Raw genomic sequence first — 25444 nt, forward strand, 5'->3', positions numbered from 1 at the left:
AGTTTTATTTTTTTCAATTGTTTTGGATGTATTGAATGTATTTGGATGTTTTCTGTAAGTGAGTTTCCTGCTAGCAAGTATGCTTGCAGTACTCTTGGGCGGGGGGGGGGAACAGAAAGGATATGTGTACAACTGAAGTGAAAGCAATTACGGTATATCTACATTACTACCGTTAGCTCATCCACAGTATTTCCTCTGTCCCAGTAAATACCAGATGTTAGGCAGTCAAACTGTGAAATTCATACACCATGAATTTCATGCTAGTCATGCATTGTATTAACTAGCTGTGTATAGAAGAAAATCGAATTGCGGTATATGTTTTATATGAAAGCGAAGTATATAGAAGTACCCAAAGCAATGTCATGTAAAGTTTAGTTTTAATTAAGATGTTGTTATAGGTGATTCACTTGTGCAACCTTGGGAATTTCAATAGTGATCTTTTGATCTTTTTTTTCCCTTTCAGCTTGATTTGGAAGGATCGCTTTCACCAGTTATTGCTCCAAAAAAGGCTAGGCCGTCAGAAACAGGGTCAGATGAAGTAAGAAATCATTCTCTTTTACAAATAAGAGCCTTGGGAGAGGTTGGCTGTTTGATTTGGTTTTTTAAAAGGCAAACCGGAGGAAACACCCTTAGAGTATTGTATTTCATCTGAGCTCATCTGAGATTACAAGCCTTTGGGTGAAGAAAAGTTATTTTGCCCTGTGCAGTGGCTGCATCATGTGACCTTACTTGTCAGGGTTCTCACTTCCAGAGAAGTAGGTTGGACTCAGGATTGAATTAAATACGGATCACAAAGCAATCCCAGATAGACTCCTGACGATGTGAGGTCTCTCCTAGATGCTTCACCCCTTTAAAATGAAGTTGTCTCACTCCCGTGGCTACTCAGCACCTTTAGCAAGTTAGGAACATCAAATTATATACTTCAGTGAATGCACTGATTTTCAGAAAATTTAGTGGCGTGTTTAAGATTGATTCACTGCGGTTTGTCTAGGCAGGAATAGGAAGCTTTCACATGGTCAAACAGTAAAGTGGATGAGGCTTACTGTCATCTCGTCGCAGGAGGCTTACAAGATGTGGTAGTCCAGTTGTGCTATTAGCTTTTTGTGGGTTGACAGCTCATGGGGTTACGGACTACAGTCTACGTGGAACAGAAGTCAGGATCTGATGCCTGATGTGCTGTGATAGGGGAGGTAGGTGAATTGCACTAGGTGAATTGCAGAAATACTTAGTGAGGTCTCATGCACAGAATATTGATGCAAGGAAGGTACTCTCAGCTTTCTTTTGTCTTGTTCTTTTAAATATAAGGCTTTGATTCTTTTATGCACAACGGGGAGGTGGGGGGAAAGAAACTTAACAATTGAATCTCTCTGGCTTGCAGGGTTTGTGCATCACATTTACCATACAACAATCGCACTTGTATTGGTTTATAGGGAAAAACCCTCTTTTGTAACAGTGCTTTGGAGTTATCTTACTGGAAGATGATGTTCATTGTGGAACCTCAGCCTCTCTTTCCTGTTTGTTTGGTCTAGGACTGGGAATATCTCTTGAGCTCTGATTACCATAGGAATTTTGAGTCTCATCCTGTTGCCAAAGCTTTGCGACTGGACCCTCTGGAAGTTTTGGCTCCAAAGGATGACTTTTCACAGAGCCTTAGTTTGGATTCCTCAACCCTCCTTTTCACCCATATTCCTGCTATTTTCTTTGTTCTTCATCTCATCTATGAGGAGCTAAAACTGAACAGTCTAATGGGAGAGGGAATTCGTTCACTTGTTGTTCTTCTGGTTCAGCTGGCCAGGTATGCCCAACTGACAAATCGCAGATACTATATATCGTGCAGTGTCTCTTGATGATGGGTGTGTATTTTTATGGGGAATTTGGGGATTGCCCAGAGCGGAGCAGACTTTTCATGTATTCGAAGAAAATGAATGAATGTTTAAACCTTATTGTGCTTAAAGATCTTTGCAGTAGCACATTTCTTGTATGGTTCTGGCCACTCCCCAACATCGGTGTGATTCACAAATTTTTAGATGCCGCAGCTCGCGGTTTTTCTACTGCATTGTCACAGCTCAGCTTATGAGATCTGTCAAATGTTCTTGTTTGTTGTGGCATCTTCACTGCAGCTAGTGACTGCATCTTCATGTCTTCCACAACCACCTTCAAGCTGCATTGCATGCATACAGATGGATAGATACAGGCACATGTTTAAGTAAAAGGCCCAGCAACATTTCCCTGAGCTTTATTTGCTGTTTCGACCAAATTTTTTCTATGGCTATAGATTCTTCCCCAGTAGCACCTGCTATAGCCGGCTGGCTAAATGGTTCCCAGAAGTGGCATCCAGTCCCTAGTGCTGAAAAGGTTGGCCTGTGCTCTATTCTGTCCCGCCAGTGAGAAGCAAGTCTTTCATTTCAAGACTGTGTGTCTTTTGAGGCTGGCAGCTGTTACATGCATTCATGTCTTGCAGGTATCCAGCAGGTTATCTAGCTTTAACAATTGGAATTTGAAGGAAACTGTAGTGAGAGTGGTCACACCTTAGGTGGTGGTGGAGGTGTGGGACAAAACAGAATGACAGTTGAAGAGAAATCCACTGAGGGAAAACTTAAACATGCAGATTCACTACCTAGCGAATGGGCAGTTGCCTATGAGCAGTCTTAGTTAAGGAAGTCAGAATTTCCCTCCTTATATCTAGTGCATACACAAACATTTAAAAATCTCAACAGAAAATGTCACAGAAATGCAGGAAGGTAGAGTAGGGTTTTTTTCCCTCTAATGTGATTCACCTCTCTCTCATTCCAGGGACTTAAAACTTGAAGCTTACATAGATTATTACTACAGAGACTATCCAGCTCTTGTAAAAACCTCTAGACAGACTTGCATCATTGACCAAGGTGAGTTTAAGGCTTTACAAAGCTGGATATTCAGTGATAATGATGTGCAAATTATTTCTAATGCTAAGCACCTTGGTAACTGTTCCCTTTAAAGCTGGTCAGGACTGAAATTGCAAAACTGTGCTCCTCGTGCTGAGGCTGCCTTTTTCCTTTGTTTTTAGTAGCCTCCCTAAGAAGGCTGGACTGAAATTAGCATAGTATAGTCATGAGTTGGTGCCTCCAGTCTAGTGCCTCATGGGACACTCCACAGAACAAGGATTTGGGAGGGAATGATGGCTTCATCTTGGCAAACTCCCAGCTCAGGCTGGCTGAGAAATCTCAGCAGACAACTGTGGAAAAGCCTGGTAGTGAGATGTGCTTCTCTTGCGGAAAGTATTGCTAGGCTGGCAGGCGCTCAGTTTATAGGTCATAAAAACAAAATCAGAGCTAAAACCACAAAACTTGAGTTAAAATAAGATCATATATTGTCTGTGCGCTTGTTTAGTGTCCTACGAGCTGAAATTTACTAGTCATGTAAGAAAACTGTTGTTTCCCCTGACCAAAAATATCTCATAGCATTGCTCCAGCTTTGCTATTCATATTTGTGGACAGGGAAGGCAAAGAGTTTATAGTCAGGTTGTCCTCTCACTTATGCAATTTAATGTTGTTGAATTACAAGACTTACGGAATTACAGTGAGGTTTTTGAGAATTACTCACTATTTATTCATTTTCACTGTGGGCTGAGATAACTTTTGTTCTTGAAAGGTAGGTGTCTCAAGTTTTCATTACTGTCTTAACTATAAACTTCCATCTAACAGGAGGGAGATGTGATCTGTAATGTTTTGGGGAAATACTATATTTTTGTTGTTAAAAGAAGTACTGTAGGGCTTGCTTTGGGATTAGTGGAGAATTATTGTACATTTGCCATGAACTCAATGTCGTTGTTGTTAATGTGATTAAGTCCAAACAGGTTTCATGCACCATCCCACGTTTTTTTCTGCTGAGCCTCCAAGTATCTTTCAGTGGCTGAGTTCCTGTCTGAAAGGAGAAGCAGTGCAGCCTTATCCTTACTTATCAAGAATCTGTGAAAGGAGCAAACTGGTAGTACTGGTATGTACTTTGGTACAAAAGATATGCTTGATTCTGTCAGCATAGCAGCACTGTGGCCAGGGTTTGCCCCAGCTGCTTAATTTCCTGTGAGTGAAGTGTCCCCAGTGGGAAGTCAAATAACAGAGGGTTTAGTCATACTGTGTGGAGCAGTGGGGCCATGCTGGAGGGGTATTGAGCCTGTGATAAATAACTCTGCTGTAGCTGTACTGTTTGGAGACTTAAGCATCTGCAGGTGTTGCTGCTCCATACTAAGTAGACATTATCTGTCTGCATGAAATTCTCATGAGTATCCCTGTGCAGTGTCAGCCTCTCCACAGGGAGAATAATATGTATTTAGCAGAGAGAAATCCCCGTAAGTCCTCTCTTCTTTTCTACTGTTTTAATATTACTGAAGGGTGCAGATGTGTTTTAGCAGGTGGGAGGAGGTATTTGAGGTTGGGAAGGAGAGCTAGTGAGTGCAGAGTGAGTAGCCTATGCTTCACTGCTTATGGGGTTTTTTGTGGTTTGCAGTAGTGGCATGCGCAAAGTAATAATGTAACTCAAAGTTAACTGTATTTTGAGTGAGAATTTCCTGGCTTTCTTCTTGGGCATGTATCAGCATAAATATTTAGTCGCGTGAGTAGTTATAAGTGCTGATGTTATCTTCTAGTCAGCCTTGCTCACTTATTCACAGAGCATTCATGGAGAAAACCTGCCAATACGGGGTTCAAAGCAGAGGTGTTGAGCTTGAGGTGGTTGAAGAGCATAACCAGAGAGGAGAGACTCTATCTGATCCAAGCGTCCAAGATAAGTTGCAGAGTCTCTGATAGGAGCTGCTAGGAGTCAGCCTGTTCTCTGCTTCAGAGTGTGGAGGGTTGAAGCAGCAGCACTGACACTGTTTGAAGTTCTGATGCTGTCACTTAAAATTTGCCTCTGCATTCAAACTCTGAAGAACTGTAGCCTTTCCCTTGGATGATCACCTGTGTCTATCCATCCAACTCTGTGTGACTTGCCTATGCAGAGGTCAGAGCTGGCATGTCAGCAGTGTATCTTATTGGAAGATCTTGATGAAAAACACAAAAGATTTTTACCTGTGACTTTTGCCTTGGGCATGCCAGCTTGTCTGGCAGTATCCAAAAGTAAATAGCATGACAGAACGCTGATTTTGCTGGCTGAAAGTGGACCATGCTTTGAATTGGGAACAGCTCTTCACTCGGAGTCTTCACAAAGTAGCCAATATTCAAGACGTGGATGAATGATGTCTGTAGATGATGTGTGTCTTTTGCAAGAGAAAATAAATGAAATGCGAGGAACATGGGAAATATGACTAGGAACGTGTTTTTCTGTTTAGAAGATCTTTTTACCTTTGAAACAATTATTAGGGCAAATTCAGTTAATTGTTTCAGGATGTAATTTTTCCAAATTCAAGATAGAAATCTAAAGCATAAGAGTTTGTTACTTGCTTCAGTTGTTTCAGTCTCCTTTTACTAACATTGTTTTCACAATGTCCCACTGTTTTAAGTGATTAAAGCTAGCTTCTGCCTGTTTGGCTAGGCAGATTAGCAATAGCTGCTCGCTAAATGACTTTGTGTTATGGTGTCTTTTTCCTATCCAGAGTGTGGCTCTGTACATACTTGGTGATGAGAGTGCTGTATCTAATGAAGCCTCCCATTATTTGTACAAGATTACATCAGGTAATGATGCTTTGATGCCATCATAGTATCTCCTAGTGTCTAGTTCTGACCTTTTGCTTGGAGAATGTGGAAGTAATGTGACCTTGTCTTTCCTAGGACAACGCAAACCACAAATAGAACAGGATGACAATCGGTATGGTAGTTTTTTATTATTATTTTAAACTTTTGAGTGTTTGAATTTCTGCTGACTCTTGGACTAGCTTTTATTGGCTTCTCCTTTATTCCCCTTTATTTTACAGATGCAGTTTCAGACACAGCACATCTGTTTCCAGCCTGGCTGAAAAATTAGTTATTTGGATGACTAATGTTGGTAAGAGCAGCTTTTATCATTGTGCAAAATGGTAACAGTCATAAGTAATAGTCTTGTGCTTGCATAAGATGAAATATATAGTTTGATAAAACAGTTTATTTTTTTCTCATTAATTTTAAGGTTTCACTTTAAGAGATCTGGAGTCTCTCCCGTTTGGTGTAGCTCTTCCTATTAGAGATGCAATATATTACTGTCGAGAGCAGCCTGCCTCAGACTGGCCAGAAGCAGTTTGTCTCTTGATTGGGCGCCAGGATCTGTCCAAACAGGCGTGTGAAGGGAACCTGCAAAAGGGTAAATCTGTGAGTATGGGCATAAGTGAATTTCACAGTACTGGGTATCGGGCAGAGCACTCTGTTCAGAAACTTCCCCACCATCTGCTGATGCTCGGGGCATCAGAAGGTGCAGAATTCAAGACTGAGGGCAACCCAGGGCTTTACATGCATATGAGGGTTTCAGTATAAAAACCAGCATCCGGCACAGAAAGAGTAGATGTGCATAGCTGTGGAAACTGTCAGTATAAAACAGATTTTAAACTTAGGCATGGTGCTTAGAAGTTTTGCCTGCAGAGCTATTTGATTGCCTCTGTAAGTCCTCCTCTTCCTCTCCAAAATGGCTGCACCTTTGACAGGTGTTGGAGAGGCTTTGGGACTCTGTCCAGAGACTCTGACATCAAAACAGCAGTGGCACAGGGAGAAAGAAGTGGGCGTTTGTCAGTCTGGTTCCTTCTTGGGTTGGCATGTCTGGCATCTCTGTCTTCTCTGGAAGAACCGGATTGCTTTCTGAAATACACTTTTCATATTTCTCTTTTTTTTTTTCTCAAAAAGGGTTTAGTTATTTGTATCCTGAAGTAAACTGAAAAAAAGCATGTGGTGTTTTTCTCTTAAATTTTTTCTTCTAATGGTGGGAATCACTAGCATCTCAGAGTTGTAGCTCACTTAAGTGTCTTGCTGAGGACACTCTGGAAGTCAAAACTTCTTGAAAGCTGGCTAGTGGGATGCATAAAAATACTTAATAGTAGCAGATTATCTGTAGCCTTTTCAGAAATCAGGAAGAGGGATTTGCAGTCTTAGTCAGAATTCTTTTTGCTGTCTTAGCTTTGGAAGTGATATTAAAATTATTCCAGTTTTTCATAACAGAAGCTTCATGAATAACCCCATATCAAAAAAGTTAATTCATTTAGCAGAAAAGTAAGTGAGCTATGTGTTGAAATCCCATGTCCCACCACTCATTGAAAATCCACTTTATTTTTGCCCAACTGTAACAGTACTGAATCTTAAAATTATGATAAATTTTATTTTTATCGCTTACTTTGTAATAAAACCTCGAATACATGTTACCTTAAAAGGATAAAATGATCTTCAAACACCAAATTGTTTGTCATTTCTCAGGAGGGCAGGGTGGAGTTTCCTGTTTCAAAACGGACGTTGGCTATATGGGTGGTGCAGTTATGTATTGAGATTTAGTGCGTATTTATCAGAAGAAATTGGTTTTCATTCATCAGCTGCTAATTTGCTTGCACTCTTGGTGTCATGTGTTACCAGTGAGCCTTAGGAAGACCCTGTGTTTGATCTAGTGTGTGTGATTCTGTATCTTTCAGCCTGTTGAAATTCTGAGGTATACAACAGGAAAAATGACCAGTTTAGAGAGAGGTGTGGGGTGTTTTGTTCCTAAGTTTATCATATCAGTATTTCTCATTATCATTGCCTTGGTGTTTTTTTTAAATGAATCTCATCTGTGAAAGATGGAGAAGAAAGAGGAATATATGGGCCCACCTTAGGGTCAATGTCCAGATGATTTTGTCAGACCATAAGGAAACAGTATATTCTGCAGAAAAGCCTATTTCTGCAGAACACATGAAGAATAAAATAAACTGTGCTTCACACAGAGTGACAGCCTTGTCTGAAGCAAGTGTAGGGCAAGCAGATTGTGGGCATACTCTGTTGCATCCTGACCTATGCTATCCTTGCTGTTCTTGTCAGTGGTCCTGTGCATCACTTGTGTGATGTGAATAAACAGAGGGACAGAGTCTTAAAGGAGGATTTCATACATCTTGCATAGAAAGAGGGGCTTTTCCACAATGCTTCTAAGCAATGAAATGCTTCAGTATTTTTCTGGTCACGTAGCTCTGATGTGCAAGTGCAAAAAATGTTCTGATCCTGTGGTGAAACCCAGGTTGGCTGGCAGCGACAAATGTTTGGAATTTACTGCTATGCAGGTGGACTTTTAATAGGTAGCTTGGTTTTTCCAAGGCTTTTGTGGGGGGGAATCTAAATAAAGCCCTAGTTCATGAAAACATCGATCACTAGAACAATAAAGCAGGTTCCTGAACAGAATATTCAGAACAGCAGCTCTGGTTGGGTTGAGGGTCAGTAGGTACTGACACTTCTAAAAGCAGGTTGTCACCAGAGGACTGTGTCTGTGCCTTCTGGGGTTTAACCTCCTCAGCTTTAATACACATTGAAATGCTCATCTACATTTCTGTTTTTCACTGCTGAACTTGAAGAAAAAAAACACATGTGTTTTCACAGCCGTCATAGATAATTGTGTAGGCAAGGAGGGGAAAGCCCTTTCCTACTTAGTGCTCTGAAACAAGAAATAGTTTTGAAAGAAAGATAACTATTTCATATGTCACCTCTTCAAGCTCCCGCTTGTCGGTCCTTGCTCAGAAGCCTTTGATACATCTTTGATGTATTTGAGGTGTTATCTCCTCCTCTCTTGATAGTTATTTATCCCATTTAGGTGTGCAAAAATAGTTGATTACAATGTTCAGAAATCCTTGTGGTCTTCTAAATGAGTGTAAAGAGTGTGTGAACAGTGTCATTCATGACTGCACGAATCTCAGTCCATTCTGTTTACAGGCCAGTGCAGGTAATTGTGCTGAGTTCATCCAGGTTGTGGTGGTGGTATTTGCTGGCTTTCTGATAGTTCCTTTTCCTGTGTGCACTACTGGAAATTACTTCTTTCCCTTGCAGTCTGTGGGCCCAGTGCTGTCCTCAGATATTCCCTCTGGAACCGAATCAGAAGAGGATGAGGATGGCATGAATGACATGAACGAGGAAGTGATGTCGCTAATATGGAGCGAGGATTTGAGAGTGCAGGAAGTACGCAGACTCCTTCAGAGTGCCCGTCCTGTACGTGTCAACGTAGTGCAGATGCCAGAAGCTAGTGACCATGAATACATAGAAGAGAAAGAAAACCGGTAAAAACTGTCTCCGTTTCTAGCAGTATTTTGTTAGCATTTCTCTCGGGTGAAAAATTGTTTGAATCTTTTTGGTGACTTCGTTAAGTATGTCTAACCAAACAGAGGTTTAGTCTGAACTGAACATTAAAGTAGGCAGGCCTGAGTGAAGGACATGTAGAAGAGGGTTGGATTTCATAATCCAAGTCTTTGAAGCTCAGTGTACATCAGAACTGTGCTGTATTTGATTTGGAGGGCTCTCTGGATTGGAGCAGCATATGGGAAAGATTGTTAGTTTGAACCCCAAACAGCATGTCGAGATCAGTTAGGGTTTGAAAGCAGATTGTAGTATTTTTTTTTTTCCACCTGAAAAGTATGAAATACAAGCAGGACTTACTGTGTAGAGAAAAATTTTTCTGTAGACAATAAAGCAATGTATCCCCTGCCTAAAACTGGAGAGACCTTTGTTCAGGGCTGATCTTAGGTCTAAGCAAGGGTCAGGGGACCTAATTAATTCTACAGAAAGCAAATTCACTGCCCCATCCCGCTCTCTTTTGAAACCTCCTATTGGAGCCATTATATGCTTAGTGGCCTCACAATTGTCCCTGTCCTGCTTCTTTATCCCATTATTTTGGAGGTGTTAAAAGTATCTTCTTTAAAAAAAAAAACAAAAAAACCCCCACAAAAAACCCACAAAAAACCCAAAACAAACAACAAATCCCACAGAAACAAAGAAAGCAAACTTCAGAACATCATTAACATGCAAAACTTTCTACAGAAGTAGGAAGCTAGAAGAATGCATTAAATTGTCTGACCTAACAAGCTGAGTAATCTAACAAGTCTAGAAAGTGTTTCCAGAGTAAATCATAGAGAATTGTGGTCAGCATTCTTGGAAGCACATTATTAATTCTGTACGCAGGTTATTACTAGATGTGATCACTAGTCATAGCAAGATCCCATACGACAATCAGCTTTCTTTTGCTTTCTCCTTTCACATTGGTTCCGATATGGCTGTTAAATTGTCTGTAGCACAGATTTATTTAACTAGCACCTATCTTTAAGGGAAGAATAGTGGTAAGTTTCAACATGATGTCAGCTTTGAGACTAATCTTGTAAGGACCAAAGATTTGCTTCAAAAGTTTGGCCTACTAAAAAAGGAAAGACAACATGCTATCTCATAGTTGGGGGAAAAAAATGGTATGTCCAGTGCCTGTTGTCTGTAGGTTCATTTTATATCATGTATTTGGAAAAATTTTCTGTATTGAACAACTGGCTTGGTTTTTCTGTCATCTCCCCAACAGGCTGTTACAGCTGTGCCAGCGAACCATGGCACTACCTGTTGGACGAGGAATGTTCACTTTGTTCTCCTATCATCCTGTTCCAACGGAGCAACTGCCCATCCCTAAGTTGAATCTAACTGGTACGTTGGTCGGAGTTTCTTTGAGTTGTTACCCTGCTTCTTTCTGAACCTCTTGTAATTTTTATAGCATCTTTTGTGTCTCTCTGTGAAGAGTTCCATAGCTTAAGTGTGCTTTTTGTGAAGTAGTAGCTCTTTTTGTTTTGAATCTGTCATCTACTAGCTTCTTGTTGTTAGGCCGACGTTATTATCCAACACTGACACCTTATATCAGGTACATTCTGAGAAGCAGAGAGAAGTGAAATAAATTGCCGAAGGGCACACCGCTTATCGATGTTGGGGTCATACAGGACTGCAAAGTCCACATTGCTGGTTTATCTACTGTGCTGTGCTTCTGTCTTCTGACATGCCTGAAAATACCCGAGGCTGTCTCGCATTAGAAGTGTTACTCAGCCATGCTGCCAGTATTTATTCACTTGGCACCCTACTGAAGTTGAGAGCTGTTTCCGAAGCGGTTTGGATTCACCTAATTGCTTTTAATTATTTTGTCATGGGCAGGCCGTGCTCCTCCTAGGAACACTACTGTTGATCTGAACAGTGGGAACATCGATGTGCCTCCTAACATGGCTTGCTGGGCCAGCTTTCACAACGGCGTAGCTGCTGGCCTGAAGATAGCTCCTGCTTCACAGATAGACTCTGCTTGGATTGTCTATAACAAGCCCAAAATTGCTGAACTAGCAAATGAATATGCAGGCTTCCTCATGGCTCTGGGTCTCAACGGGCACCTCACAAAACTTGCCACACTCAATATACATGACTACTTAACAAAGGTGAGGCCTTCTTTCATTGGCAACAGAGAAAAATATCTGTAGGTCTTGAATTCTTTAAACAAGAAAGAAAAGCCAACAGATTTCTTTGAAACACTGAATTGGAAGTTTTCTGGTGTGGGAGAATATCAGGGTTGCTTCATTAATGTTAGTAGTGCAGGACTTTATTTCTGTTTAAAAGACTTTAAGCAGTTTTATCACTAAATCTTTCCATATTGTGCACAGCTCATTGGGATAGGTGAATGGAACACTGGGACAAGTGTTTTTCCTTTTCCTAACACATCTGCTTTCTTTGATCGTTGATATTTGTTTCCTTTCTCAGGGCCATGAGATGACAAGTATTGGACTGTTGCTTGGTGTTTCTGCTGCCAAGCTGGGCACAATGGATATGGCCATTACGCGCCTCCTGAGCATCCACATACCTGCCCTCCTGCCACCAACTTCAACAGAGCTGGATGTCCCCCACAATGTGCAGGTGGCTGCTGTGATAGGAATAGGCCTTGTCTATCAGGGCACCGCTCACAGGCACACAGCTGAGGTTCTGCTGGCTGAAATAGGTAGGTGAAAAAATGGGATGTGGACTGGGAGAGTCACAATGTGTGAACAATTTGCACCAGTGCATCAGGGAGCTGAGAATTTTAACTGTACGTCTCCCACCACAATATTCACCTCTCATTTGCAAACTTCATCTTCTGTTTACAGAGGAACAGAAGTTACTGTGAACTGTGTGTATAGCATAGAGTCATTGAGTTTAGTAGAAGAAATGTAGCAGTAGCATTGCTGGACCTAGATACTTTTTCCATCTGGAAATTTTGTCTGGTGAGAGGTGGTTTGGGGTTTCTGGGGCTGCCAGCTACTTGGTAAAAGGACTGCCGCAACTACCTGTTCCTCCTGACCCAGATGCCATATCTGCAGAGATGCTGACCCTCTACAGCTTTTGAGCAGATCTGTTGCACATGTGTACCCAAACACATCTGATGCTTCCCAGACATTTGTTGTTTCTTATGTCTGTCCATGAGATAGCTGCCACCATAGAAACCAGAGGTGGAGTCACTGAGTGCGGAAAAAATGCTTTCCTCTTGGAAGCATGGTCTTTTTGGCTCAGTAGCTTGGTGGAAGTACAGCCATTATGTCCTGAATTCTCCTGTTCTGAATTTTGTTTAAGGCTTTAATCTTCAAGAGCTGATTTTGAACAGCAAATTTCTGATCTGAATTATATCCTCATTCTGTGCATAGTTCTGATTTTATTTGTAACAGTTAAGTTCTTATTAATGTTTATATGTAACTTTAGTTAAAAGACACTGTGTGGCTTATTAGAGAATGGGATAAATTTTAAGGGTGAAATTGTATCTGTTAGGTTTCTGGTAATTTGATATGTGCAATCTTTGCTAGCAACAGCTTTTGAACTCTGCTGACAGCATTTGGATAGGTTCAGAGTCTTAAAGCATATACAATCGTAATACGACATTTTCAGTGTGTCTCTGAACTCCAACTGTAACATATATGCTGCTTCTGGAGGGGTTTGCTATTTCACAGAATCACAGAATCATCTAGGTTGGAAAAGACCTTGGAGATCATCTAGTCCAACCATTAACCTCACACTGACAGTTCCCAACTCCATCAGATCCCTCAGCGCTATGTCGACCCAACTCTTATACCCCTCCAGGGATGGGGACTCCACCACCTCCCTGGGCAGCCCATTCCAACGCCCAACAACCCCTTCTGGAAAGAAATGCTTCCTAATATCTAGTCTAAACCTTCCCTGGTGCAGCTAACTATTTGGTGATGGATGAGTTTAGTGATAATTACTTGTAATTCCACTATGAACTTTCCTGACTTAATCTTGAGAAGGGACAGATTATTTTCTTTTTTTCATTTCATTAGGAACGTAGTGCTTAATCAAGCGATGTTTACTTAGCTGGAATTTTAAAAGATGAATTTCACTATTCTGTTTTCTCCAGGACGTCCCCCTGGACCAGAAATGGAGTACTGCACAGACAGAGAGTCCTATTCACTTGCATCTGGGCTAGCCTTAGGCATGGTTTGCCTAGGGGTAAGTGTGTCTCTTCATCTCAACTGCAATTAGTAGAAAAATTGTTATATATTGAGGTGGGGTAATAAGAGCTGTTTCGTCCTTGAATCCCAACTGCCTTTGGCCGAAAGCATTTTTTTTTCTTGTATAGGAAGGCACTTTCATATTATTTCTTCTCTTCTTCATTCCTTAGCACGGCAGTAATTTGATAGGCATGTCAGACCTCAATGTTCCTGAGCAGCTTTACCAGTACATGGTTGGGGGTCACAGGAGATTCCAAGCAGGAATGCACAGAGAGAAGCACAAGTCTCCCAGTTACCAAATCAAGGTACATGTTGATGATTTTTGCTCGTTTAAGCTGAAAATAGCAATAGTTAGAAGTCCGAGAGGTGCGTGTCTCGATGCACCAAGTGACTGTGTATATGCATCACTATGGGCTGTTGCCTTCCTAGTCAACTGGTCTGAAAGTATGCATTGTGTTTTCACAGGAGGGAGACACCATAAATGTGGACGTTACCTGTCCGGGTGCCACACTTGCACTTGCTATGATCTACCTAAAGACTAATAACAGGTATTACCTTGGAATTGCTCAGACGTTTTGCAGTAACTTGTGATAGCAGTTTAAACCGTCATAATGTTGGTTCTGCTTTGTGTGGCTTTCTCAGTTTTGTGCTTTGCTGAAATATGATCTGGAAACCCTGTTCCTTTACTGTGCTCTGCAGATCCATTGCTGACTGGCTTCAAGCACCAGATACCATGTATTTGCTGGACTTTGTAAAACCAGAGTTCCTTTTATTGAGGGTAATATTTTCTTTTGTATCATTTTTCCATCTATTTAACGATACTAAAAATGCATCTTATTTTTATTTTTTTTTAATCCAGCCCACATGCCCATCATGCGGAATCCTTTAGATAGCTGGTAACCCTGTTGCTTGCCAGCCAAATTCATACCTTCAAACAATTTCTGCTCGAAGTAAGGCAGCTTGCATGTCATGCAGCACTAGAGGCAGAATTTATTGAGAAATATTTGAATGATATTTTTTAATTGGAATATTAAATTAAATGTTTAGGTAAATTTTTATAGCTTTTCCCAAACTAATTTCACAGGTGAAAAATAAGTTAGGCCTCAGCAGCTGTTATAAGTACATAGTGAATTTTCATCTCAGCTTACCATCAAAACACACAGACCTTGCAAGGGTTTATTCTGTGGTTCTTTTTCCTGCAAACAAAATTTACATCTCTTAAAATAAAATCTGTTTTGTCATTTCTGATACGAAGGCTGAGAAACAGTGAAGAAGCTGCTAGTGTATAGCTGGATTGTCTATGTTTCTGGATGCAGTTAGTACATTAAAAATACCATTGAAGTTTGTGTAGGTTTTTTTTTTTCCTTCCTTACGTTTTGGCTTTCTCACTTTTTTAGACCTTGGCTCGATGCCTGATTTTGTGGGATGACATCTTGCCCAATTCCAAGTGGGTTAATAGCAACGTGCCTCAAGTAGGTATTTACATTTAATGTGTTTTACTTCCCAGTTTTATATCTCACTGGATTGTTCTGCGTGTGAGCATTTCCATAGTCACATGAGGTGCACAAGAAAATGTATGTTAATAGCGTTCACATGACAGAGATGACTCTTACATTGGATTCCTGGACTGTTATGGGAGCACTGGGAGCTCCCATCCCATCATGTTAGGAAGGAGAGGATTGAGGAGGGATGCAACTGTTGAAGACAGAAAGTGGTGCCAGAGAGAGAAAACGATTAAACTTTTCTCCCCATTGACCAAGCCATGTGCAAAATTACTGCAAGGAGGTTTTGGTTGAGCATTAAGAATAACTTTTCAACAGTGAGATCAGTGATATTCTAAGATATGTGTGGAATATTTAAGACCAAATTAGATAAATATCTATCAGAAATACAGGATGCTGGTGGTCTGTATGGCCTCTTGAGGTCTCATCCTGTTCTGCTTTCTCTCATATTTGAGTACATACAGTAACGTTGTGCTTCTGACACAATCTTGCCATTGTTTTAGAAATCTTTAAGGGACCAGATCCAGGAGCATTGAAAGGTGTCCCTTCTGGATCAGGAGTACAATGGAGCAATAGCATGTGGGAAAAAAGCCAGCTTTTATATACCTGTTTATATCACTTATGAACCCTCAATGCCCAAAGTTTCAATTAAATAATCATTTTCCCTGGGATTAACTTTTTTATCTCTTACGCTTTTTGTAGATCATAAGAGAGAACAGTATATCTCTTCATGCAACAGAGCTGCCTTCATCTGAAGACTTGAGTTTAGAAACACTGGCGTAAGTAACGTGAAAAATTCTTCTGGAAAAATGTAGCTGAACTCTTTATAGAGATACAAGTATGCAAAAAAAAAAAAATCTCTCCCTTGATATTTAGGGAATTTTATTCTCCATTTTCTGTAAGGATAAGTCTTTTCATTTTTCTTTTTTTTTAATTATAAATGAGTTTGCGTATTCAGATGAGGAAAAGAGAAACATTTAGTCATTTCCTGTTTATGTTACTTATTAGGCAAGCTCATGTCTACATCATTGCTGGAGCGTGTTTGTCACTGGGATTTCGATTTGCTGGTTCAGAAAATCTGGCAGCATTTAAGTGCTTGGTAAGAGGGTTTTTTTTTTTCCCCTTCAATTTCCATAGAGCTTTAACTTATCTTTTGTATCTATATTTAGTATGCATTTTTTTCTTTCCAGTACAAATATGCAACAGATTTCCTGAAGTGTTTGTCAGCACCAACAGCTTCGATAGTAAGTTCTTTCTAATTTTTTGTCAATGAAAAAGTGTAATGTACTTTGATTACTCTTACCAAAACCTTAATGGAAACAAAAACGTCCCTTTTACTTTTCTATATTACAGACTATTTATAGAATGTGGCAGGGCTGTGAATCATTTTTGTTAAGGACTTTGCTGGTTCTCCACTCTCCCTCTTTCTGTGGAATGTGGTTTTCAAACTCGGGTAGAAAGCAGCGTATTAGACCAACTAGAAGCGTGCATTTGACCACAGAAGTGTAATAATGCCTTCCCTATTCTACTTGAAGACAGGTCATTATAATCTTGAAACATGCTTGAGTGTCTTGCTGCTGTCTCTCGCGATGGTGATGGCTGGCTCTGGAAACCTGAAAGTCCTTCAGCTTTGCCGTTTCATGCACAAGAAGACAGGTGGAGAGATGAACTATGGGTTCCACCTGGCTCACCACATGGCCTTGGGGCTCCTCTTTCTGGGAGGCGGAAGGTAACTCACCAAAGACAGGTTTTCCTTCTCTCACCTCTCCTGCAAAAAATGGAGCAGTGTGCAGTTTACTTGATTTTCCTTTTTTTTTTTTTTTAATAACATATGGATGCATAAAGATGTTTTCTGTTGCAAATGGAAGTCCTGTTGTCTTCTAGATACTGCATTACTTAAATCCACAGGAATGTTTCTGGCTTGTGTTTATTTCCTACCACTATCTGTTCATTTTGACTGCTGTAGGAACACATTTGTAAATTCCTTGCCTGTATGCACTTTGCTACTGTCCTTCCCTTCCCTGGGACACCAAAATATTTTGAACACCTGTGCTAGTGGCCACTGTTTGTTAGCAGGGAAACTAATAGACAATGTTTTTCTACAGATATTCACTGAGCACTTCAAATTCTTCAATTGCTGCTCTCCTTTGTGCTCTGTACCCTCACTTCCCTGTTCACAGCACAGACAATCGGTAAGGGTTTGCTAGGGTTTGTATTTCCTTAAGCTAAATCATCTTCTTGCAAAAGAGGCAAATGATCTAGAATTTTTACCTAGGCGCACTGTAAATACATTTTTGGAGGCTTTCCAGAAATAAGTGCAGATACAAGATGACTGTAGTGATCTTTGATCAGTGAGGCAATGCAAGCAGGTTTCCTGAGGCTCTACACTGTGTTCCTGTGACTTGACTGTTCCAGTTTGCTCAGCTGAAAAGATTTTCATGCAAGATCTGTTTGTTTATGACTCTTAATCAGTTTTAGTTATGATTCATTAAGTCCTGTTCTGTTAGCTATCCAATACATGTTAAAAAAAAAAAACAACCCACATAAAACCTACTACATTACTACAAATTTCTCTTTAGTTTAATCAACAGTTGTATTTGGCTGTTGAGCTGTGCGTAGTTTGGTGTTTGGGGATTATTCCCTGCCTGTACTGCACAGTGCTGAATTCCTTACTCCCACACACAGGTACCACCTCCAGGCTTTGCGTCACTTGTACGTGCTGGCGGCAGAACCAAGGCTCTTAACGCCCGTTGATGTGGATACAAACACTCCTTGTTACGCACTGATAGAGGTTACGTACAAGGTAATGTGCCTGGGAGACAGTAAGGAGCAAAGGCCTTTGAGAAGGTGTGGGAGACAACTGAAGACTCTGATAGACTAAAGGCACGCTATTTTCATTGTTGTGGCCAGCAGCCTTGGGTTTGTTTTCAAGTTGTGGTGGAGACGAGCCAAATTCTGCACTAATAATTGAAAGGTTGTGCTCAGCCCACTCACACCTTACATGTGCTTTGATGTCACCTCGAGAGCAGAATACAGGACAAGCAAAAGGCACCACAAAGTCTTCAGTCAGTCAAATGTGTAATGACTGACCCAGGGTCATAGTTCACTAAAGAGAAAGGACTTTCAAAGGCACAGAGGTGGTTGGAACCATCTGTGGCTTCAAAAGCCTTCTGCTAATTCTGCTGAAATGGGCAACTTAAGTGTTTCTCTTTGCTTGCATTACATGTCTCTTGGGGAAGAGTCCTTTCTGTGGGATTTATTTTGTACAGGCAGGTGATGCTCGTGAAAGGACTAAAGGAAGCGTTCTTGGGATTTCAGGGGAGAAGAGATGCAGCATGGATCCCTTGCGGTTCTGGCAAAGAGTTCTGCATGTTCATAATATAGTTTACTTCTCAAACCTTCAGGTTTCAGTTGAAGCTTGCCTGACTTGCACAATGTTATGTGTTGATCCATCCGTGGGAGATACACATTTAATTTAGGCTCATGTTTCCTGACATTAAAGGCAATGCTAAGTCATGTATTTACTCAGAACTCAAAAACAGAAAGTGACTGCCTTCTGCCAATGGGGTTGTTATAAGTGAGGTGCACATTTTCTTTCTTTTCACATGAAAATGAGCTTTACTAATATATGAATACTGGTGGCATTTGAAGGGCACGCAGTGGTATGCAGAAGCCACTGAGGAACTGATGGCACCCACGCTTCTTCCAGAGCTCCACTTACTGAAGCAGGTAAAGGAAGTTTCCATTTTAATGAGGAATTTAATCAGCCGTTTTTTGTCACAAACAGTGCAAGAACAGAAACTTAGTGACTTTTTTTTTGATTCCCTGTCCAACCTTAGCCAGACTCTGGACAACACTGTCCTATAGTAATGACTACGAAGACAATTTTGTCACTATGGAGCACATGTTAAGTTATGCCACACGTGTCTCTTCTGTCTTGATCATAACACTTTCAAGATGTGGTGTAGCAGGGAGTTCTCTGTGCCAGAAAGCTCCACTGTGGGAGAGACAAAGCTAGGTGCTCTTCCTAAGTTTTCAGGGTGGGTAACACTATGAAAGGGCACTTGTAATGGCCCAGAAAGAACTGTAGGCTTATGTAGGAAACTTAATTTTATGATTCTGGTTATATCTAGTAATAAAAATGCTTACATTGACAGATCCGAGTGAAGGGACCACGGTACTGGGAATTATTAATAGATTTAAGCAAGGGAACGAATCATCTAAAGTAAGTATTCTTTATAATGCCTAACTGAATAATGACCTTGTAATAAGATTTTTAAAATTTTTTTTTTTAAACCTCCTGTACTTGTAATACCTACTGTTTGGAAAGAAGTCTGGTTTTGATCGGTTTGCTGTTGTGCATTTGACAGCACTTTAGGGTGAAGAAAGAAACTGCGTAGTTGGTTTCACATATTGATGTGAATAATTCATGCAAAAACAGGACAGGGGAAAACCTGATAGTAAAAACCGCAGATATTGGCAGCGGGATTGAGCAGTACCAGAAACTATCTTAATCTCATGGTTTTAGTTTAGTTTTGAGTTGATATGATGTCATGTTTCCCAGACTGTTGATATGGTAGTTAGCTGTTACTGCTTTGTGAAATACTATTTTTCTCATATTACGTGAAGTATACAAAGTACTGCATTTTAACTCCGTCGGGCAACTGTGAAAAACAGAAATCTTACCGGAATACAGTATCTGTGGGTAAAATCATTCTCATCTTTGTGCTTAACAGCCTACAGTGTAACTTGTCACTGTGAGTAGTATAGAAGACACCAGCTGCATCTTTCATCAGTAACATGGTTTTTCTAGTTAATTTAAACGCCAATATTGAGATTAAATTAGGCACTACAATGCAGCATCTATTGGTCCATGCCTTTAAAGATAATGAGCAGGTCTGAGGCGGAGTGCAGATTCCTTCAGATGAGGAGGCACATAGTGATCTGTGTGCTGTGCCAGTGCTGGCAGAGCTTTGTTCTCCTGGGTTGAGCCTTTACCACGTTGAGCACTTATTTGTCCAAGAGCCTTCCTGTGCTGCCACAGCAGAAACCAGTGTGGGTGACCAATGACCTTACTGCTTTTGGGACTTATCTATTCTCTGTGTCTCCAGATGCTTTGAATCTGTAATCTCATATCACAACATCTTGTCCCCAACTCTTTAAAATGGTAGGGACCTGGCTGGCATGGTTTTGGAGATAAATGCGCGTGTGAGAAATAATTTTCCCCATCTTACTACATGTGAATTACTGCTGTATTGTTATGCTAAGCAGTTAGTTTCAAATCAGATAATTCAGTTATTTTAAGGATGCCCAGTGCCTACAGTTAATGATGCAACTGATACTCTAAATCAGGTAAGCATGCAGCTGTTTTGCAGTAGCATAACTTTGAACTGCTGCGCGCTTCTGTTTGTTGGCTTGGTCAGGAATAAGGGCGTTTCGTTGGTTTTCTGTGTTTGTGGTTTTTGGTTTGGGGTTTTTTGGGGGTTTTTTTGTTTGGTTTTTTTACATGGAGAAAGGACCATCACAGCACGCCTTTAAAGCTGTGGATACCACCTTGCATGGTTTTCCTTGGTGCTGGGAGCTCATTCTAGAAAAGTCTAACAAGAACCTGCAATGGCTTCAGGAAGTTATATTCCTTATATCAGTAGGGCTCATCCCTTTTTTTGTCACCATTGCCTGCCATCACATCACTGTTTGATAGCAGCCTGTCCTGAAGATACCAAGATTTCCATGTATGTGCAAGTGGGGCAGGGATAAATCATCGGGACAAAGCCTAAATGGGGATATTACTGTATATGAGCTGTTGGAGTTCACGTTTCCTTTACAGGTCTGCCTTCTTGTGTATATATATCAAGTTAAAGTAAGCACCGCTGTTGTTATTTCAGATCAATTCTTTCAAAAGGTGGTGTTTTGTATGTGAAGCTGAGAGCCGGGCAGCTCTCCTACAAGGAGGATCCAATGGGCTGGCGCAGTCTCTTAGCACAGACTGTTACTCACCGAAACTCTGAAGCTCGGGCATTCAAGGTATGGCTCCCAAACTGGTTTCCTGCCAGGTACGCTGCCTCTAGAAAGGCTGAGGGAAGCACAGCAGGTCATGCTGTGTTGTTCATTTCCAGCACCTACCCCTGCCACATGGTTATGAGTACTGAAGTTACTTGCTTGGCTCGAGGGAAAGGAAGTCTGGTGGCTTTCACAGGGCATGTGATGAGCTTAAGCTAAGAGCAGCTATGCGAATGTACATTTGCTGTGGGCAGGCAGAAGCGATGGATGTGTTTTGCCCATAAAGTGCTTTATGTAGGTAACAGTCTTCTCACTTGTGTGCTGAGGAAGGAAGGGTTGGGTATAAATTGCTATTACATTTGTACAGTAAAAACAAAAATTTCATTTTAAGAGTGTGTTTTAAACTGTTTTTTAGCCAGAAGCAATTTCAGCTTTCACTTCTGATCCTGCTCTGTTTTCATTTGCTGATTATTTCTGCAAACCAACAGTGAACATGGGCCAGGTATGATGCCTAGATGTGGACTAGCATGGGTTTGTGCTTGCATGAATAAAAGGTTGGAAAAGCTTATGTTAAAGTGAGGAATAGAGTTCAGTCCTTCAAGCCGTGGGGACAGGGAATATTCTAAGGGTTGTTTTGTAATACAAAGGTATAAAACAGTGTTGAGCCTATCATTTTTATTTGGTTTGGGTTTTTTCCTATTAGTTACGTTACAGTTGCTGCTAGTATACACCAGTTGTATTCATCGCAGAATGTGTTTAACAAATACCAAGAGCCCTGTTCAGTGTCCTGAAGCATTTAGGTGAAGTCACTGCAGAAGGGTTAGGGTGTTTTGCACTGTATTTCTCTGCACGAAGTGACTTAAGGGAAGGAGTAGAATACAGCTGCATTATGCCTAGTTTTAATAAGTCCAAGAATAAAAGCAAGCTGTGTAGAATTGCTAGCTATCATTAATTTATGTAATGTCAGTGCATGGATTAACTTTAATGGAAGGAAATGTGAGCAATGCAAGAACCTGAAATAAATTGTATCTAGCATGTGTGCTTTGTTAAACATGTGTTTTTTATCAGAAACAGGAAATCCTGGATCTTTTCTCCTCAATTCTTTATGAGTGTGTTACCCAAGAAAATCCAGAGATGCTGCCCACGTACATAGCAATAGATCAGGTGGAGTAAACACTTCTTTCTTTTTTTAAAGCAATGCTTTGGCATAAGACTTTTGTAGAAGACAGAAAGAAAGAAGGGGAGACATACTAGTGAGCTTATGGGGAGATAGCAGAGATTTTTAAAAGCAAATTGGAAAATAGTCTAAGGTAATGAAAACTGAAATTGTACCAGAAACATTAGCCGTCAGTTTTTCTCAGTAGGTGCTCAGAAGGGCAGCCCTTGGCAAGGTGGGGTTCGAGGATTCATTTACTTCATGCTTATGACAGCAGTGTTTCCTCCTCCAGTTCACATTCTCACAGTCACTTTGTATTTCCCTTCTGCTAGGCTGTGAGGAGATTAGAAAGAAGAGAAATGTCTGAGACATTTGAACTGTGGCAGATAAAGCTGGTGCTAGAATTTTTCAGTTCCAGAAGTCACCAGGAGAGGATGACCAGGAATCCAAACCGAGGACTCTTCATGAACTCTGAATTTCTGCCTGTGATGAAGTGCACTATTGATAACACTTTGGATCAGTGGCTTCAAGGTATAGAGAAGATAACTTTAATCCTACAGCCATGATCACAATTTAGCATTCTTGTCTTCTTGCTGACCCAGATTGACTTTTGCCTCAAGAGTACTGAAAAATGATAATTGAAGGGAAGGCACTTGCATGTTAGCATAAACCAACTTGGTTTTAGTTTGGTGTGAAACATTCACTGAAAAATTATGTTTGACTGTATTGTTGGGGAGTTTAGTTAACGTGGAAGGTTATGTTTCCCAGGTGAAATGCTTTCCTAATATTGCTCTGGGAGAATTTTCTAGTGGCAAAAGGGAGGGGTGACCACAGCAGAGAACAGGGTGTAGAGGGGCCATGGCAGAAAGAAGAAGGTTTGCAAACAAAACCCTAGCCCACCTTCTGTGGGGAGATGGAGACTTTTTGGCAGGCTTTTTCTGGGGAAATACTGTTGTCTTGCCTTTCTGTTTCCTCCCACAAATGCTCCCTAAATTTCATCAGTGTGTCTTGTATATCACAGCTGGAGGCGATGTCTCTCTGCATTCCTACCTGAGTGGGCAGCCCACAGAGGAATCCCAACTGAGCATGCTGGCTTGCTTCCTCATCTACCACTCTGTCCTGACGCCAGGTCAGCTGGCAGCTGGAGGCTTGGAAGGTAAGACTGGAGTGCAGAACAGCACTCTGGACTTGCATGGACACACGCTTCTGGGTTTGGCCTTGTGTACTAAAAGGAGTATATCCTGGAAGTTATGTGACAGCATGTGTCTCCTCTGAAAGCAGTTTCATTCATTTTTATTCTTTGTTAATTGTTTCAAGTCTGGACAAAAAAGGTAGAAACTTTATGCAGGGCTAAAGAAGCTAGAATTAGCCTATATAAAACAGTCTTTGTTTTTTTCTGACCTGCAGGTAATGATGTTCTTGCAGGTAGCAGGACCAGATAAGACGAGCTGTGACAGGGGAAAGCATTCTTTTAGTGGGCTAGCCATATCCCCAGTGTCCTTAAATCTCTTTCCTATAAGCACCTAGTCAGAGCGATCACCTGCTCTTCTAGGTTTTCAGTGGTAAACTGATTTGGGACCCAGGGCAATTCGGGACCCTTTCCGTAGGTAGGTCTTCACTTGCCCTACATCAGCCAACCTGGGGATATACCAGTCCTCCTCTGCTTGCCTAAGGTTTCTCAGGTTTCGAAAGAAATGCAGCTGGACTTCGATTTGGGGAGCTCTGTGGCTTGCTTAGGGGTGTGACATGAATGTTACTGCCCCAGTGGTGAGCGGAATCTGTTGCTGAAGGCTTCCCAGAGGCCACAGCCCCCAGCCCGTGAGTCCTGTGCAGGCAACGGCACCCTGAGCTTGCAGAGGCTAATGTGTCCTGTCTTGGATGTTTTCCAGTCAGGTGCCTGGGTATCTGTTCTGGTCAAAAGGCCTTTGTGGAAATCCTGGGTTTCTGTGTACTCTCTACCTGTTACATGCCTCTACTCTGGGAGTTCCTGCCACGTTAATCAAATATGGGATTTCTTAAAATTCGAATACAAAAATTTACTTTTAACCAGTGTTGTAACAGAATGAATAGCAGTGGGCACATCTCCAGAGATACACCCTGAATGCTGGCTGCCTCTCCTTCCTCTGTTGACAGTTCTTTTATTGGGCAAGTGTTACAGCAGGACGTGCTCATTTTCTTTCTTTCTTTTAATCTCTTTAGGAAGCACAAACTTCTCTGAGCTGCTTTTGAAGTTCAAGCAGTTGAATATGCCAGTTCGTGCGTTGCTAAGGCTTGCTCCTCTGTTGCTTAGAAATCCACAGTCCATGGTGCTGTAGGTCTGTGGCATTCGTTCTGCGTGTGGTTACTGAACAACAGAGCAAGCTCTGTGTTGCTCCATGCTTTTCAAAAACATACAGGTAAAATGTACTTGATTTTGTAACTTCCCAAACAACGTAAACTTCAGATGTGTCCCCAGATGTAGTGACTATGACCAGGAGTTATTTATAAATTGTTACAGTGAATTAAAAAAAAAATTGTAAAAGTGAACTAATAATAAATTTACTTTTGTAACTAAGGTTTGTTTACAAATATGTCTTTTTGTGGTGAATTCTGAGAACACCTTGGCTGGGAACTGAACGGTTTCCTTGTTTTTATAACTTCTTTGCTTGTGATGTATCGTGATCTGCTACTGTAGATTGTAGGAGATAGGCAGCCTGGAGGAGGCCAAACTTTCTTCTCCTCTCAGGCTGGTCTCAGGCTGGTCGGAAAAGCAGTCCACCTGGCATGCCACTCACATCTTGCCAAGTATGCTTTTCAAGAACTGGCATGATCTTTTGGTCTCATTTGTGGGATTTTTTTTTGTCTCATAAAGGCTACTGTGTATCTCCTCCATAAACATATGTACTCTGTAAGTATAAATTGCTCTGCTCCAACTCATCTGTGACATACTCACTACTGCACTGTTTACATCTTTTTTTTTTTTTCTTTTCTAATCTTTGTTCTGCAATTAGTCAGTGGCTGCTGAGAAAACACCTGCCTCCACTATGTTACGTTATGTCTGGGCAAGAACTGAAACTACTTACAGACTATTTAAATAATTGGGCATTCGTTTGTGTTTCCTTCATCTCTGCTACGATGCCTGTGTATTTCCCCAGAGCACTGAACTTGGAATGTGGCTGGTTCCATATTTGTTCCGGGCAGGCCAGGCACTTAATTTTTCATAAAACAGGTGGAATTACTCCAATAAAAGCAGCCAGAGGTTGAATGATTACTACTAGAAAAGCAGCCAGAGCCAAGCTCTTGGACTGTGCTTATTCTGAAGTTTCAAATTTGATCTTATTCTGTGGGACTTGTGCTGATTTTGGTCCCCTTTTTCTTCCAAACCCTCAAGTAGGGGAGCCAAAGGATTTTAGGAAGGAGACAAATGGACAG

At 41.1% G+C, this 25444-nt stretch overlaps 1 protein-coding gene across 3 annotated transcripts in view; it reads left to right on the top strand.

The window, feature by feature from the left end:
• Positions 1 to 24587, top strand: part of ANAPC1 (anaphase promoting complex subunit 1) — a 33916-nt gene extending 9329 nt beyond the window's left edge. For 2 of the 3 annotated variants that reach the window (XM_074817568.1, XM_074817569.1), the window contains exons 17-47: positions 464 to 538; positions 1530 to 1795; positions 2794 to 2885; positions 3827 to 3975; positions 5570 to 5648; positions 5745 to 5781; positions 5888 to 5958; positions 6079 to 6257; positions 8931 to 9157; positions 10438 to 10556; positions 11052 to 11323; positions 11643 to 11877; positions 13282 to 13373; positions 13546 to 13680; positions 13841 to 13923; positions 14075 to 14153; positions 14773 to 14847; positions 15580 to 15656; positions 15886 to 15976; positions 16068 to 16121; positions 16413 to 16606; positions 16983 to 17069; positions 17563 to 17680; positions 18529 to 18606; positions 19035 to 19102; positions 20763 to 20901; positions 21293 to 21379; positions 21946 to 22041; positions 22366 to 22564; positions 23055 to 23189; positions 24233 to 24587. In XM_074817568.1, coding sequence (XP_074673669.1) covers positions 464 to 538; positions 1530 to 1795; positions 2794 to 2885; positions 3827 to 3975; positions 5570 to 5648; positions 5745 to 5781; positions 5888 to 5958; positions 6079 to 6257; positions 8931 to 9157; positions 10438 to 10556; positions 11052 to 11323; positions 11643 to 11877; positions 13282 to 13373; positions 13546 to 13680; positions 13841 to 13923; positions 14075 to 14153; positions 14773 to 14847; positions 15580 to 15656; positions 15886 to 15976; positions 16068 to 16121; positions 16413 to 16606; positions 16983 to 17069; positions 17563 to 17680; positions 18529 to 18606; positions 19035 to 19102; positions 20763 to 20901; positions 21293 to 21379; positions 21946 to 22041; positions 22366 to 22564; positions 23055 to 23189; positions 24233 to 24348 — 3804 coding nt within the window. In that variant the 3' untranslated portion in view covers positions 24349 to 24587. The other variant, XM_074817571.1, reaches the window with a different exon arrangement.
• Positions 24588 to 25444: the final 857 nt, after the last annotated feature.

This window comes from Strix aluco, chromosome 3 (genome assembly GCF_031877795.1).
Source record: "Strix aluco isolate bStrAlu1 chromosome 3, bStrAlu1.hap1, whole genome shotgun sequence".
NCBI classification, from domain to species: Eukaryota; Metazoa; Chordata; class Aves; order Strigiformes; family Strigidae; genus Strix; species Strix aluco.